This window comes from Tympanuchus pallidicinctus, unplaced genomic scaffold (assembly GCF_026119805.1).
Source record: "Tympanuchus pallidicinctus isolate F22 unplaced genomic scaffold, pur_lepc_1.0 scaffold17, whole genome shotgun sequence".
Lineage (NCBI taxonomy): Eukaryota > Metazoa > Chordata > Aves > Galliformes > Phasianidae > Tympanuchus > Tympanuchus pallidicinctus.
Window position 1 is genome coordinate 142,137 of NW_026294690.1, and position 15,013 is coordinate 157,149.

The 15,013-nt window shown below is 41.9% G+C and overlaps 1 protein-coding gene across 4 annotated transcripts in view; it reads right to left on the bottom strand.

Annotated features, from left to right (window-relative positions):
• DOCK3 (dedicator of cytokinesis 3) overlaps positions 1–15,013 on the bottom strand; it is a 184,548-nt gene that overhangs the window by 2,026 nt on the left and 167,509 nt on the right. For 3 of the 4 annotated variants that reach the window (XM_052678523.1, XM_052678525.1, XM_052678524.1), the window contains 9 exons: positions 14,677–14,793; positions 13,449–13,570; positions 11,922–12,057; positions 11,315–11,396; positions 9,191–9,343; positions 5,629–5,747; positions 4,700–4,787; positions 991–1,113; positions 319–401 (listed from right to left, as the gene is read on the bottom strand). In XM_052678523.1, the coding sequence (XP_052534483.1) occupies positions 319–401; positions 991–1,113; positions 4,700–4,787; positions 5,629–5,747; positions 9,191–9,343; positions 11,315–11,396; positions 11,922–12,057; positions 13,449–13,570; positions 14,677–14,793 (1,023 nt within the window). The remainder of the gene's footprint in view (positions 1–318; positions 402–990; positions 1,114–4,699; positions 4,788–5,628; positions 5,748–9,190; positions 9,344–11,314; positions 11,397–11,921; positions 12,058–13,448; positions 13,571–14,676; positions 14,794–15,013) is intronic. The other variant, XM_052678526.1, reaches the window with a different exon arrangement.

Here is a 15,013-nt window from a genome sequence, read left to right on the forward strand (position 1 = left end):
TCCCCTGATTTGTATGGAAACACCTTTTGTGGACAAATCAGTGCACTTAACACAGCAGCTGAAGTGATAAAATCCCTCTCTCCCTCTGTACTGAGGGGGCCTGAAATCACAACATAAGCAAAAGGGAAGTGGGAGGGCCTAAATTTAAGTTCAGCAGTTTATAAACTTGGAATGAATTTTCTCTCAATTAAGTCAATAGCATTTTAAAAATAGTGAATCTGTATTCAAGAACTACTTGGAGGTGACAGTGGACAAGGGTGTCCTTCCAGAGCCTATACTTTTTCTTCTGTTTTTCTCTCCCTGACACTTCTTTTTTACCTTGCGCAATGTTCGTGCAGGCAGTGCCGGAGGAGCATCATTGAGCTGGTGATGGAAGGCATCAAAGTGCAGTGAGTAGTGTCCTGGAATGAGACAAGGGTCAGAAATACGGACCTCAACGCTGTAAGAGAGTTGGGGTTTTAGATTCTGCAAGCCAAGTAACAGCTCCAACCACTGATGAGACCGATCCAGCCTGAGGCTTCCCTTCCGATCAGTACTGTGGAGTGCATCTGTCACATCACAAAATGCTTACAAGAAGTTCAGTGCAGTGATAGATTTCCACCCACCCCCTGTATCAAGGATTTCATGGCAAGGCAATGGGCTCGTAAACAACGAATGACTGAAGGTTTATTTAGTAGCTATGTAACCATGAGTTATTGCTGAAGATAGCCACTGGCAAAAAGCCAAGTCAGACTTCCAACACACACACACACCTAGCCCACAATTCTAGCCCACACAAGTCCATGTTATTTGTAACAACTGCAAAATTTGAAGATCTTGAACAAAACTGAAAATGTCCACTGCTAACCTAGCAGACCAGGAAAGACTTTGACTTCTTGTTTCCGATGCTTTCTATGAGGGAAAACAAGAACTATGGCCAGTTTTCATCTGGCCTAGTCATTTGGCATGACTGCATGACTTATGCAGCAGATCTACTGGGCTTTTCCTTACCATGGGGCAGGCTTCGGGGAGGTACTGGTGGGGCCAAGATGCTCCCAACGTGGACAGATAGGAATGGCAGGGCCTCTCTGGTTCCGCTGTCTAGGCTCCAGCTACTGGGCGCTGCTGGCACAGCTGAAGGATTGAAACAGATTTAACTTGGGTAATGGGGTGATGCGACCAGAAGGACTGGCTTGCCAGTGTACTCTGTAATAAGAGAGGTGAGATTTGAAGAACTTGGGATGTGGTAGGAGGTTGGAGGCATACAAAGGCATCTAGTCTACAGCATGTTTAGTTTATAGGGTGCTTTGTTAAAGAAGCGAGAGTTAGGTGATCAGTGCTTGTTAGTCAGCCCATCTCCCCTCTGCTGACCCTCCAGGCTCACTTCTACAAACTATGAAGAGCAGTAGAATTCTGTTAAGTTTTTTTGTTTGTTTGTTTGTTTTATGAGCCAGTAAGTAAAAATGAAATCTTTTTTATGATGAAATCTTTTTTAATGGTGAAGCAGCAGCTGGATCTCAGCTATGAGCTGTTCTGCCTGGCAGGGAACAACTCCAGAGCAGGAAGAAACATGGGCAGAACTCCTGTGAGACACAGGATAGCTGCAGTTGTATTACAGTGGCTAAGCAAAGAGCGAGTGAAGGATGTGAGGGCAATGACCATAATCTGGTACAGAAGAAACCAGGACTTCAAAGATCGCATTTGCTCCAGAGCTGATTGATTAATCTGATCCCCAAGTACTTAAAGATAACAGCCCAGGCTCCTTGATTTACAAAGTCAGCAACGAGACTGAGCCTTTGTTAACTGGGAAAGACAGAAGCAAGAGTGCTTTCCTCATATAACAGGTATTGAGAATGATTCTACGTGACTTTGTGTTTACATCATAACAGTTGCTTCTAACGATGAGAATGTGTCAGGATCTCAAGAATTTTGTCAACAGACATTATTAAAATGCATCTTCACCTCTTCCAAATGCACTCTAAGACTCAATTTGTTCTGAGATAGAAATGCAATAACTGTGTATGTGTTTATCAACAATCGGTGCGTTTCATCAGCTCAGGCAGAAAAGAAAAGGGGGAAGAGGAACAAAGTACTTCAGTAGGTCTACCACAGAAAGGTGAGATTAAAGACAGCTTTTGCCATCTTCAGTTTGAAACATGTAAAACAGAAGCCTGGAGAAATAAACAGAGTTTGACATATGAAGAGAATCTGTCCCTAATTAAAATGCCTGCAACCATTTTTCAGATGTGTTTCTTCTCTAAAATGACTCTGAAAGGTTTATTATTGTTTTTCCTTAGCTCATGAACACAGACTCCCCAAGATCTAAAACTCCCCAGGGTAAAAAGGATCAGAAAATGACAGCCTCAAAAGACAGCCGAAAACCCACAAAAATGTTGGCTTTAAAGAGAGACCCTCAAAGCAAGAATGAAGTACAAAGAAGATGCTAAGAATCTTGACAGAGAACAGGTTCAAACAAAGGGATGCATACATCTCAAAACAGGTAAGTGGCTTCAGATGAGCTTTCTAAGCAGCCCTGCTCATGCTCTACACGTCAGAGTGCTGTAATCTGCATTACTGCAATTGGTGCTAAAAGGTTAAAATGAAGAGGGACAAAATACAGAATGATGCCAGCCACACGGTGCTCTCCTGCAGGATTCCAGCGTCAGGTGAAAAGTACTCAACAATACCTGGTTTTCTTGGCTTGTAAAATGATTGTTGTTTTTTTTTTTTGTCTATTTCTTTTTAATATTGAGATGAGCAGAAGACTGTAAGAACAGAACGTACCGCGTTCCAGTGTGTAATCCATTTATACTTTCTCAGTGTTCTCTCATTCACTGCCTTCTGAGCTAAGTGCTGGAAATCATCCTAAGGTCAGACGATTCTGGAGCATGGCTGCTGCCTGTTAAAACTGGAGCTGGATCTAAAATGCTTCAGGGAGAAACCTACCCAGGGAGCTCCAGTGATGCCCTAGCCCATCTCTCCCTTCTCAGCAGTCTCAGTGGCCATGTTTAATTCTGCTCTGTGCAGCTGATGTCACCCTGTTGTCAATGGGAATTATTGAGCAGTACTTCTGACTTGGCATGGAGGGGGGTGGAAAAATTCACGGAGCACAACAGCTGACAAAAACAAGGCAGACGTCATCCTGACTACAGAGTGATGTTGGCTGTAGGGCTGCAGAAACGCCTGCAGCCGCTGACCTGGCAGCAGAGCTGGGGTTCCTCCTACACTATCCCTAAGAGCACCACCTGTCTTTTATAGCTCCTTCGGACTCTGGGACATTCTGTCTTGGGTTCCCTTCTCTTTGTGCTGTAGACATGCTCTTGCATAGATATTGCCCCCAAGTACAAATTCAAGAATTATTTCTCAACAGGCAACACATCACGTACGTACCTTTTTCCAGTTCTTTCTCCTGTCCAGTATAAAAATCATACCAAGTCTGTCATGTTCAATTCAAATGCAACAAGGCTAAGGCAGAACTCTTAATTCCTCTCTCCCTAGCCTCAACTGTTGTCACTATTAGCGTCATCAGAATAATTTGTTCTGAAATGCAGGTTGGCTTCTGTTTTCAATCTCGACTGCTCTGTAATGCTGCCACACTGTTAAAGTAATGGATTCTGATTTATTAGAAGTTCTGGAGTAGCATCTGGCTTTTTGTTTTTCAAAGACACCGTTTAGTTCACAGCTGCTGAAACAAGAACACTGACAGAAGTGTAATGAAGCGCATTGCGCAGCTCAGACTAGAGGACTGTGGTGGTCTTTCCTGGCCTTAAAATGTTTGACTTTCAGATGCTGTTTCTCCCAGTCATACATAAGACCACTGCTTTCTAATGGCAGCACCCTTGTTTCAGGTTTTGACTCAAGAATTTTGCTCTCTTCCGCTTTTTTCAGAATGCTGTTCCTCAGGTCATTTTGTGAGCCCATCACTTTGTCCATGGCATCCCATTGACAAGCTCCTCCTCCTCCCCTGCATCAAACACAATAAGCTCCTTTTCTTCTCTCATAGTCTTTTTTTCTGCTTGGCTATTTAACACCCTTTGCTAGATACTGCCAGAATCATTTCCCACCTATGTGCAGACCTGTCACGCCGTTCAATGGGTTCATTTGGGAAATTCTCACATAAGCCTCTGATCTTTCCCATTTTTCCATGACCTTATAGTCACCTCACTGCTTTTCTTCAGACTCTTCCTTAGAAATCTCTTACTTCCATGGGCTCCGCTCATACTTCTTCAATGCAGCGAGTTAAGTATAAATTCCTAATGAGAAACTTAATTAAGCATAAAACTAGCTCAAAGAGAGAAGAAATGTCACTATTTTGAAGAGTAAGTGCTCATTAAAAACAAAACCAACACAATTTATACGGTCTGAAGAAAAGCAGCAGTATACTTTTTTTTTTTTTTTTTTTGGAAATGGTACAAATCCTTCAGTGTTCTTTCAGATATTTCCCCTTTTGCTTGTTTGGGAATTCTGCCTGATAAAAGCTGCCTGATTTGTTTCAATAACAACGTGCTAAACTCAGAAGGCTTTTTGAAACAGAGAGCTTTGTGCAACTCCACCCTTCTGAAGTGACTATACATTTGGCAGGAAGCCCCGTTAATTAAACTGTTAATTTAAAAAATGAGAGAATGCACTCTGCCAGGAAATGTAGAAGCCCATTCACTACTTGCAGGATCAGAGTAATAATATTTTAGAAAGCATGCATGTTAAATAGGAAAAATAATACCTTTCTCAGCCACGGAGAGGTTGGGATCGCTGCAAGGTTTGCACGGTCCAATCATTTGCTGCATGAAGGCGCGCTGAAAATTTGGAGGCTAAGGGAGAAGAAAGCACAGAACCTATGGATTTCTGTTCAGGTTTTCAGGCAAAGAGACTTTTTTTTAAAAAAAAAAACTCATGGGAACCTTAGACTGTCTACATTAGCAAGTGATGCAGTGAAACCCTAGAAGATCTCCGGAGGGTAACAGTGGTGAGGACCCTGCTGTGCTCTCTGAAGGAGTTATATCAGAGCAGCTCTGCCTGGTCTTGTGCCCATTAGCAGCTTGAATGCATCCCATGCTCTTCTGAAGCTCATCTTTTGCTTTGGCTTCATTTGAAATAATAGAGTTTGTGTGCTCTGAGACAGTTCTCTGATGTGAACTGAAGTGGGCATGGTCAGGAGATTCTCTTCAAATGTGCATGCCAGAGCTGAATTAAAATGCTCATACGTAAGCACACAGTGAATTTCTCAGTTTGCCCAGAGAAAGCAGTACACACTGTTTGGAGTCCCTGTATACATTACTTCAGCCTCCTGTGTATTTTGTTACCTCTGGCAATCACCATAAACCTACTTAGATTCAACTTTGAGGCTTACCAGAAGGATGGAAGAGTGAGTAAATTAATGATGTGATGCTTACAGAGGACCAGGGCTCAAGGGACAACCAACTACAGTTTTAACAGTCGTTACAATTTACATCACCCAACTACCAAAGTGGGTGGGTCTAGTGTGCGATTAGTATCAGCAGGTCTATGCTATTTCTTGGACCGCAGTGAAAATCCTAAGCTCTTGTGCTTCCCAAAAATATTAAGAGAAGCTTTAAAGCAGACAAAAGAGTAAAGATGAGCCCGTCCTTTTCAGTATGGTTGAGCTAACGTAAGAGAAATCAAGTCTGCTACCTGTCCGTTTTCCATGATAGCTGCGGGGTACATGGCACTGCTGGGCCGGTCCCGGTGGGTTGGCAACAACATCATCAGCTCCCTTGTGTGGCGGTACTTATCTGGTAGAGAGGGAGAGCCTGTGAACAAGTGAGAGCAATCACATACATGTGACAAACAACAGCCATGTCTCCGCATGCCCAGAGCCAGTCCTCCTGTGTGGTGCGTTCAGACGATGGTCAAACAGGACTCAAGGAACACGGGGCCCAGCACAACAAGCAGCTCACTGCTGGTGGGGTGTGTGGCACAGGATGAAGAACTGGCACGTTATGTATGATTAGGGACACAGCATGTAAGGCGTGTAAGATGTGCTCCTCCCTCCTGGAGTGGTGCAAAGAGCTGAATATATATAAATAAATACAGAAGAAAGGGCAACTGTGTGAATAAAGTACTGCAGTCATACAGATGCTGTAAAGCCTTGTAATTCGGGACTGAATGTGGCAGAAAGGGATAAAAGCCTGAGGTGCAACATTCAGATCAAGCAGAAAGCTACTTTATTCTTCAGTTCTGGTAGAGAGAGACTGAGGTGCTGCCATGTAGTTGGTGATACCACGTTTGGCTTTTTCTTATAAGAGCACAAAAATCACTAATGAACAGAATTTGCTAAACGTGGGTGGCGTTTTGCTCATAAGGCCTCTAGGTAAGCTATGGTTTCTATTGAGTACTGGTATACTGAGCCATCGTATGACACCAGAATGTTTACCAGTGCTTATAGCTGGAATATATTTGACTTGGTAGACTTAACTATTAGTTAGCTTAGCTATCTGCATAGCTCCCATTTAAGAAGTAGTGGTATACACACAGATAGCTTCCTGGAGTTTGCAATTATTTGGGATTTGTATCCTTCAAGGTGAGTGCCACACAACAATATTCTTCTGATATACAAGAGCTGATAAGGGATTTGTTAGCAGAATGATTCCTATCAGTGACTTCCTAAAGTATGATACTGCTGACAGACACATCCATTGGGATGCATGGTATTAGGCAGGAACTGATGGTCAGAAGCTGCTAGAGTGAGCTTTCATTTGCACTGCTAATTTCACTGCATCACAGACACGCACTGAACAGATGACAGCACACAGCGCATTACAGAGCCATGCTGGCTTTTGGGGAATACATGCCCCCTCTTGCAGACTTTCCACAACCACACACATTACCTGAACAGCACTGCAACATATGAGCAAAGGCACTGGTACTGATTAATGCAGCTTTTATCCCAGCAAAATCAAACATGCATTTTTTGGGACTGATATTCAGCACACAGTGGAAGGAACAATGTGTCCAGCAGAATGCAGGATAACCTCCTACAATAGGGGAGGCAGATCCCCGATTAATCCACACCCCCACCCTGACATGGACAGCCACAAAGTATCTGCATTCCAGTTCCGAACTCATTTTCTCCCCAGACATAAAACAGAAACATAATTACACAACATTCTTTGCTCTCATGTACAAGCATCAGCTTGGAAAACACAGTGTTATGCTTTATGCTGAGTCTCTTTTACTCACATGTCACAGATAATCCTACTTCTGCCTGACAAATGTAGATGTATCAAACTCTTAGGTGTGCCCAGAACTGCATCACAGCACAACCCAACAATGTCAGCTTTGCCATTTTATTTATCTTGTGCTTTTTTGTCCAAGATGCAAACCACCCCAATGTGCCATTGGTTAATATGGGATTCTAGCTTCCACCAGACCTTGCATGCGTGACCTGAAAAATTCCACATGTACTAAACATGGAGGTAGTTTCACCCTGGCATTTGGTACCCTAAATTTGGAAATGACTAGGGCCACAAAGAGTGTGGCAGATTATGCCATATGTCCAGCCTGCTAGCAAATTAAGCACTGACACCTGCAAAAATTGAGTGCTATGAGAGGAGTGGCTATAACTGAAGCATTTATTTGTTAATAATCAGGCCTGCTGCTTTGAAAAGGCAGAGAACACAATCACTAAGGCTCTTTTCAGGGACTGGCAAACTGAAGAAAACAACATCAAATCCAGAAGCTTTCAGGACAGCCATAGTGGCCACCTGAAATGCAGCGTGTACCAGGGCTTATCCTCTGCAGCCTGCAGCTCACTACACTGCATGTGCGCAGCACTGTGCATACTATTATTGAGAAAGGAAAACCTGTGCTGAAGGCAGAGGTAGCATTTAAAAAAAAAAAAAAAAAAAAAGAAAATGTTAATCTACTTTGTTACAAGTATTAGCTTTAAGGAAAAAAACTGAAAATTAACACAGTTGAGCTCCAAACTCAACACATCTTTTTGGTTCTGATGAATCATTTTCTTTACTGTCATGAAATCAGTTGGCTCTTGCATCAAACTATCACTTCTTGAATTAATGAGGAAAGTTTTTATGCAAATATCTGGGTTCTTGCAAAGTGCTGAGTAAGGGGTACAGGGACTCACTTCCTGCCCCTGGAAACCGTGCTGGGGAAGCAGGGGCACCCTGGGAGGTCAGTCATCAAGTGTCAGCCAGGCAATGCCCTTGGAGTGCAGGAGTACCGGATTTATTTTGAATGAAACAACTGAAAAAGCCACTAACACACTCACAGCCCCTCCCAAGTGTTTTTGCATTACAATATCAATTTAGGAAACGTTGCTCTGCATAATCTTTTAACTCAAGTAGGGTTAGAGCACTGCCTTGTATGAGTCACCTCAAATGAATTCCTTACTTATGCTGCATACAAAACCATGCTGTGTTCTTGACAGGAAAGAAGTTACACAAGGGGGAAATAGGGGAAAAACTGAAAGATGTGTACATTAACCTGAAAAATAGCTAGTAATAATCTTCTTCTAACTGCACAGTTAGAGAATTTTGGCTATCTTCTGATTACAGTTTTATTTAAGACTTCTGCTCTAAGCAGTATACACTATAACTTCAGTACAAGGTTTGCTGCTTTAACCTACTCTCCAGTGGTAAAACCACATCGTCATTAGTTACAGATCTTTTAAACAAGATGTTGGATTAATGGCTTTATTATTTTCACTGGACAAACCAAATCATCTGCTTTTGTTGTCATTTTAAACACCAATGAAAGGGCTTTGTTTGGAAGTGAAGAATCAAAATACAAATTAATTTCCTGTTAAATTGTTAATGCAAATGGCCATGGCTTTTTATGGTCACTAGTGTAACAAATCTGTATTAAAATATACCCAACTCCTCAAAACAGCGCTAGCAGCAGAGATCCAGAAAGAACTCTGCAGTATAAAAGCTGGTAAAAAATCCAGATAATGGGATAGCAGTTTGGTTTGGTTTCTAACCTCTACATTAACATGTCAATCAATGAAAAAGGTGTCTAACAAAAGCCATGCTCTACTAAAGGTCACGGGTAGCAAAGTTGCTAACTTGGTAAATTTAGGTGGCCTGCATGAAACAAATTATGGGTCTTCATGTAATTCCTGTCTGAACAGCAGTTAGTTCTAGCACTCCAGCACTGTGACTACGTAGCTTTGTTGGCAGTCTCAGCAGAAAGGTCAAGGATTGAATGGGTCATGGAGACCAAACTATCCTCTCACCTCTAGAGGTGGTCCCTCCAGGACAGAGATGAGGCACATTGGTAGGGGCAGTGTGGGGAAGCTTGCACGGCTGTCGCCCATGCTGTATCTGTTCTGTGGGTAAATAGAGGGCTTCAGCCTCCAGTGTTGTCAATCCACCACCTTTCACCAGCACTAAATTAAAAAGAGTATAAATAAATACAGAAGAAAAAAGAAAAAAAAAAAAAAGAAAAAAAGGAATAGAAGTGCATTGGCAGAGCTGCACATGTAATGGTTGTGAAGTACCTTGCTCTGGCCAGTGACACTTGACCTTCATTTTCATAAGCATCAAATTCACCCAATTCAAAAACAAAACAAAAGGAAAAATCACCAACGAGAAAATCAAAGCTGTATTACCACAGTGGAGCATACTGTAGGGTTTTCGTGGCTACAAACGACTTCATTCCAAAGAGCAGAGTTGCAATAACCAGTGTGGTGACCTGCACACTGTGAAACAGAGAATCTAGGACTTTAAAATGCAGTCTCACAGTAAGTGGGTAATGTCTGAATGCTACGCTCTCCTAACTTGAAAGTGAACAAAGCAGAGAAGAAATGCATTATGTAAGGCTGTCAAAACCTTTTAGTAAGGGTGAAGAATAATGTTAAGATATACACTGAGATATTTTTCAAAACGGTTATTCCCTCATTAGTGGTCATTTACTTTGGCCAGCTCTCATCTTTGGGAGGTGCTGTTGACTAACCGTCAGCACCATGCTCTCTGCAGCGTTCATCCCTTTGGTTTCTAAGGAACAACGAACAATACAGTTAAGAGGGAAGCTGGTGCTGCTGAGAAGTCACCAAGCTCAGAAAGAATGGTGCAGCCCCTCGCTGGAAGTGTTGGCTTTTTAAAATGAAAGCTACATGGAAATACTGTGATCACCAAAGCCCTCATTCCCCAGAAGATTCAGACCTCACATGCCAGTTGAGGCACATCCACTCAGGGGTGACTTCCTGGCATGATGGCTCTGTACTCAGTTTCATCTTCCCCTTTCTGTTATGCCAGTTTCCTCTTGCTAATTTGTTACTTCAATTCTTATTATTTTCCTTCCAGCTCTTGGCAATCAGTGGAGCTATATGCCTTTATTTGAAGACATCCACTTCTCACCTTCCTACTCCATCTGATCCTCCAATTAAATCACTTTGATAGATGTGTCTGTGTCTTACAACAGCCAGTCAATTGAGACTTTATTGCAAGATCGAGCAAAAAAGCCCCAAGCTAGCCTGAGAGAAAAGTATTTACTTGTTAACAAGCAACAGAAACCTTCCCCTGCCTGCTCTGTACTCTGTCCATAAGGAGACACACAGTTCCCCTATACAGAAAAAAGGGATAGGATTTAAATAACAGCCTCTGTCTCTGACTGCATCTCTCGTACTTTCTTCATATTCCTGTGAAAAGAAGTGTAGAAAGAAATTCATGAGCCTGCAATTAAGAATCCAAAATGAGAGAAGAAAACTCAAACAGAAGTAACGAAAATTGGGCGATGGCATGCAGTATTTTTGCTTCAGCTGTGAGGCTTGGGAAGAAAATGGTTAGCTTTATCTAGCTACTGTAACAGCAAAGGCAGTAACAGTACCATTAGAGTCTGTCACTGTGTTCTTCCCTTCTTCAAGATTTTCCTATCAAGGAAATCCTTCCTTGTCTCTGTTCACATCTTTCAACACTCATCATGTACATACGCTTGTGCATACACAACTTTCTGCTAAACTGCCTCAAGTTCTTTGTGCCATGATTTCATGATGTATCTAAAATGGAATCTTTGTGTTTGTCTCCATGATCTCTCTCCTTTAAGCACTGTACCAAAGAATATTCTTATTTTCCTCTACACTGCCTGTCACAACTTGTGGCAGAATAATAGAAACTATTATAAAATCCAGTTGCCTGAAACCAGCACACATGAGATACACTCCAAATGCTGCTTAAAAAAAATAATCAATTTTTGAAAAATGTAGAACATTTTGAAAAAAATCATTTTTGAAGACCCACACTCTGGAAAAGTGGTGTATTTCAGTGCAGGTGGTGTTTTACCCAATAAGTTGACAAAGTTGGAAGAATTATGGGATGCCTGTAGTTCCCATTAACTCCCATTTAGATCCATCCATTCTTACCTCGCGCACTGGAAGGAGCAGAGTTAATCATCTGGGATGGTGCTGAGTGTGTGGAGCTCAGGCTGGAGGTGGATGGGCTGGCCTGGCATAAGGATAAAACAGACACTTTGGTGACTGAGCCTTGATACTTGCAGTGAGGGTCAACAAGCTGCAGAAAGCAGAGAAACCATCAGAGGAGAATGAAGTGGTTCACTGCATTGGACGTTTACCTGTCTTACATCACCCAGGATGACCAGAGTCTAGGAAATAGCTTCAGTGTAGGTCATTGTTAACCTGCACTTAAGTGTGGGACTCATTTTGGGAACAACATTAACTGCATATGTTGAACAGGTCAGATACACAACATGCTGACTGAAATCTCATATTTTGAAAGCAATGTTATCATCCTGGACAGCAGCTCTCAGAAAATTTCTTCCCAAAGTAAACCTGGCTGAATTAATCTGTCATCCTTCTTGAACAATGGCAGATTCTAGCTATTCAGTTCTTCATAGATAACCTAGCAGAAAAGAACCATGAGTTCAGACACGCAAACTGCACTTGGAAGCACAGCCCTCTGAGCGTGCTCAGTGCTGCTTCTATCACAATCTCGTGGCACGCTGGAGCCTACCTGCATGTGGTACATCTCCTCCGCAGCCTCCCCCACTGAGCTGTCTGTTAGGATAACCAGGTTCCCTGTTTCGCTGGAGGTGTGGGATGACAAAGAGGATGATGAGTGTCGGACTGAGCCAAGTAAGTTCAGTGGGCTGCAATGAGAACAGAGACACAACAGGGCTGCTGTTAGTTTTTGAATTAGTTTTTGAATTTGCATTTTAATTTGTGAAGCCTGATTTTTTTCTGGTTTAGCACTTGCTTTAGGTCAAACAAGTCAAACACTCCTGAAAAAATCAGGCCAAACAATCAAGTCCATAAATTTGAAAGAATTGCTAATACGACTAAAGATAACATAGTATGTGGGACATCAAATTTCAGAATCCAAAGCCAGGTTAACAAGTCACAATGCTATCTTTAGTAACTGAACATTCTGAAATCATTCTCATTCTCACTGCTGCAGAATGATGGGGGAAGCAACTTAAAAACCTTTCCGAGAGACTCCAGGCAAAGGACACAGGTCAAAACACAGACCTCCTCACTGCATCTTTGGCCATCTGCATTACAGGTGAAGGCAACTTTCTACCTGACAGTACATTAATACAGTGCAAAGAGTGTATTCTGCATGCAAAGATGCATTCTGATCTCTCTTTTTTTTTTTTTTTTTTTTGTGAATCACATACACAAACACATCTTTTGTACTCTACAGAATCTCCCTAGCTTACCCCAAGAGCTAAAGAATGCTTTGCAAAGTGATGAATTCTGAGGAAAAAATTCTCTTGCCCAGATCCCAAAGTGCCAAGGCACAGAAGTGGTATAAGAGTCACTCCATTTTAATTATAAAAAGAATCTCACAATCCTGTACCCAGGAGCAAGGATCCACATTTTTTACTGCTAGGCTTTAAAAACAGCTGAACTGTGCAGACCTACCAAGAGGAACATGGTAGAACATCTAACACTGCATCATTTGGGTGCCATTCTTGTCACTGTTTCTCAGATTGGCATTTTCTAGTAAGCAATTCTGGCTGGGTATTCTGGCTCTGCTTTGACCTGAAAATCCCAATTTGGGATTGGTCCTCAGCTTCTATAGGAGGGCATTCTGTCTCAATATGGATTTCACATTTTGAGATGTTTCTCTGAAGTCTGAGCTACTTTCTGATAAAACAACTTTGGTGTCTTAAAAATGGGCACGTTTCTAAAGCAAAACAGCAGAGTTTCCCTGTTACTGCAGGTAAAGACCTATTTACTTGCCATCTGCATAACAGGAGAAGTTGGAACCTCGCAAGTCAGACATGGAGATGTGTAAGCAAAGCAATGTAACATCTGGAGGTATTTACCATTCGCTGCAAACCAGATTTCTCAACTTCTTGATTCCAATCAACATTCAAGCTTTAATAGCTAGCCCTGAATGAAGATAAAGGACACTGCTGCCAAAATTCACCCTCCTCCTACTCCCCCAGTAGTGTTCACTGCTTTTCTACCCCTTGAATCTTAATGCAGCAGTGCGCAGAGATTCTACATATTCCAGCATCAGACCACACGGTACCTGTGTCGATGAAGCAGCTTTATGCTCTCTGGGCTCATAGGTCCATGGGAAACTAGAATATTGCTGCGAGGTGTACTACTGCCAGAACACGCTGGGCTCAGCTTATCCAAACCAGGCAACTCCTGCACAGGAGACACAGAGTCACTTAACTGTAACTATTTTAGCTAAGTCAGTAATGAGAAAATTACAGCAGTTGTCTCAGAAAAAAATTCTGATTTCTTTCCATGTTCTCTGTAATCATCTGCAGTTATCCTGTGCTTCCACAGTAGGAAGAGCTTCAGTGTTTTATTATCTACTTCCAGCAATACTTTCCAGCCACCATTTCAAGAATTCTGGAGAAAAACAGGGGCACGCTGTTGACCAAATTGCAACCATCTACATTTTTCCGAAAGGATAGGTGAATTTGAAAACAGAGATCTTTTAGAAACTCTTAAAGATAGGCAGTGAATTTGGGCTGACAACTGTGACCTGTATAGATCGCATCTGCTCTGAAAGAGAAAGGCTGTATTTTAAAATTCTGATGCTGTAATTTCTGGCCATCCCTGCATTCACTCCCAGGAATGGGGAAAATGTCTTCAAGTTAGAAGCTTTTAGAAAATACGTACTTGAGTTTGAAGTAAAGTGCTAACACATTTCAAAAAATTCTTTTCTGTTTCACAGAAAGAAGTCCTTCAGTTTGGTTGTGATAACATACGATATAGCGTCAAGATATCCACAAAAGTCTGAAACATATCTGTCACAGAACACTGATGTACAGCAGAGCACAAATGGGTGGAAGGTACAAAGTCCGAGGGGATGCCATGTGTACTTCTGGTATTTAACAGACACTATGAACTATCCTCTGGAGGCAGTTCTCCTGACTCACATAGGAAATGCAGACCTATAATATTGCGTGTACAGATCATCAGAGTTGGGTGCCTGAATTAAGCAACAAGAATTTCTGTTACTATATATATATTAAAAAAAAAATACTTCTGGAGGGCCTAATCCATGCCATGCTACTCCAAATGATGACAGTTCTAAAAGCTGAACATCAAATACTGTCTGTTAATCTTTCTTTCTGTTTTATATCAGAGAAAGATAAATATAATCAAGAATTCTTGTGATAATCTGGCAATCCAGTAGATTTGGTCAGTGCCATATCTGCCCAGTTCCTGTGTGAACGCTACTGCAACAGATGCTCAGAATTCTGGATGATTCAGAATAGGAAAACTGAAGACCAGCTTACGTGGTACAAACTGGATCTCATCATCTGGAACTGGTCTATCAGTTTCTTATGCAGAGGACGCATTTCTGGATGGACAAATTTCTCATGGACTGCCAGCCCCACTCCTAAGACATGCACCTGTTAAGAAGAAAACAACACAACAAAACTTAATAAAGACTAAGAGAGAGAACAGAAGCCTTATCCTCAGTCTGTCAGTGTGTAAGGGAGTACTGCAAAATATTCCACTGTTCAACTAAGGACTGCTGACAATCAAGTAAGTCTAGAAGACCTGGCAAGCTCGTATTCAGCAAGTACTTCAAATGTGAAAGAAGTACATTTATGTCACAGTAGATTACAT